This window comes from Cicer arietinum, chromosome 4 (assembly GCF_000331145.2).
Source record: "Cicer arietinum cultivar CDC Frontier isolate Library 1 chromosome 4, Cicar.CDCFrontier_v2.0, whole genome shotgun sequence".
Taxonomy (NCBI): domain Eukaryota; kingdom Viridiplantae; phylum Streptophyta; class Magnoliopsida; order Fabales; family Fabaceae; genus Cicer; species Cicer arietinum.
In genome coordinates, this window is record NC_021163.2 from 12,473,840 (window position 1) to 12,474,794 (window position 955).

Here is a 955-nt window from a genome sequence, read left to right on the forward strand (position 1 = left end):
AAGAGTGTAAATTTTGAATCACTCTATTATTTATTAACAATAGAAAATGGAATATCAGAGTGCATCATAACATATCATGATTTTGTTAAAATAATTTTGTTTACTTATTTTAGAAAGTTATATTTTTTTTTATTTATTTATTTATTATTAGTGGTCATCATTAACAAATATCTCTCACGTCATTTTATGTTTTACTTTTTTTAGAATAATTTTTTTAATTTCTTTGTCACAGATTCAATGGTTCCAAGCACCAAAATCGCAAGTAGTAAAAGGACGAGGAGGAGATTGATTGAAGTGCACAACTCATCACTAGAGCAGGTCAGTTTCTGTTGTGTGTAATATTTTGACTCTCGTTAATATTTATCCTTTTCTTTTTAATTAATATATATCCTAAATTTGAGTTATTTATTGCAGGTGGTCCCTCAGCTAGAAAATGGAAAAGAAGGTGCTTCAGCTTCTTGTGTTGCAGTTGACGTTGATGAGGAACACAGTAGAAGTGATTAATTATTTTTGTACTTCTTCCCAACATGCCAGCAAATTAATTTATTATGGGATTTTTCTTTTTTATTTGTTAAGAATGATAGTGGAATTCAAGAAATAGATAAATAATTAAAAATAAAATTTGAATTATTATTTAAAGAAAATATTTTTATAATTAGAGTATGATACATTTTTATATAATATTATTAATGTAATTAATATAACAACTTTCACTTAACCATAAGTAATTTTAATTACCTCTATTAGTCCTCCGCAAGTTAGAAGCAACATTTTCGACTTGAAAAGAACAATACAAGAAAAAGAAAAATAACATGAACCTAATGAAAGAAAATTATAAGAAGAAAAATACAAGTCGTAAAACTTCAGCTAAACAACAAAAGTCATGTAGAAAGTGTAGCGATCGAGGTGCATAATTATCGTCGAAGTCTTCGGCCTACTTTGAGCTAACTTGAAA

The 955-nt window shown here is 26.9% G+C and overlaps 1 protein-coding gene across 1 annotated transcript in view; it reads left to right on the plus strand.

The window, feature by feature from the left end:
- The window catches only part of LOC101504477 (uncharacterized), a 1,455-nt gene extending 825 nt beyond the window's left edge, over positions 1–630 (plus strand). The window contains exons 2-3 of the mRNA XM_004496531.4: positions 233–318; positions 415–630. Coding sequence (XP_004496588.1) covers positions 233–318; positions 415–504 — 176 coding nt within the window. The 3' untranslated portion in view covers positions 505–630. The remainder of the gene's footprint in view (positions 1–232; positions 319–414) is intronic.
- The last annotated feature ends 325 nt before the right edge of the window (positions 631–955 follow it).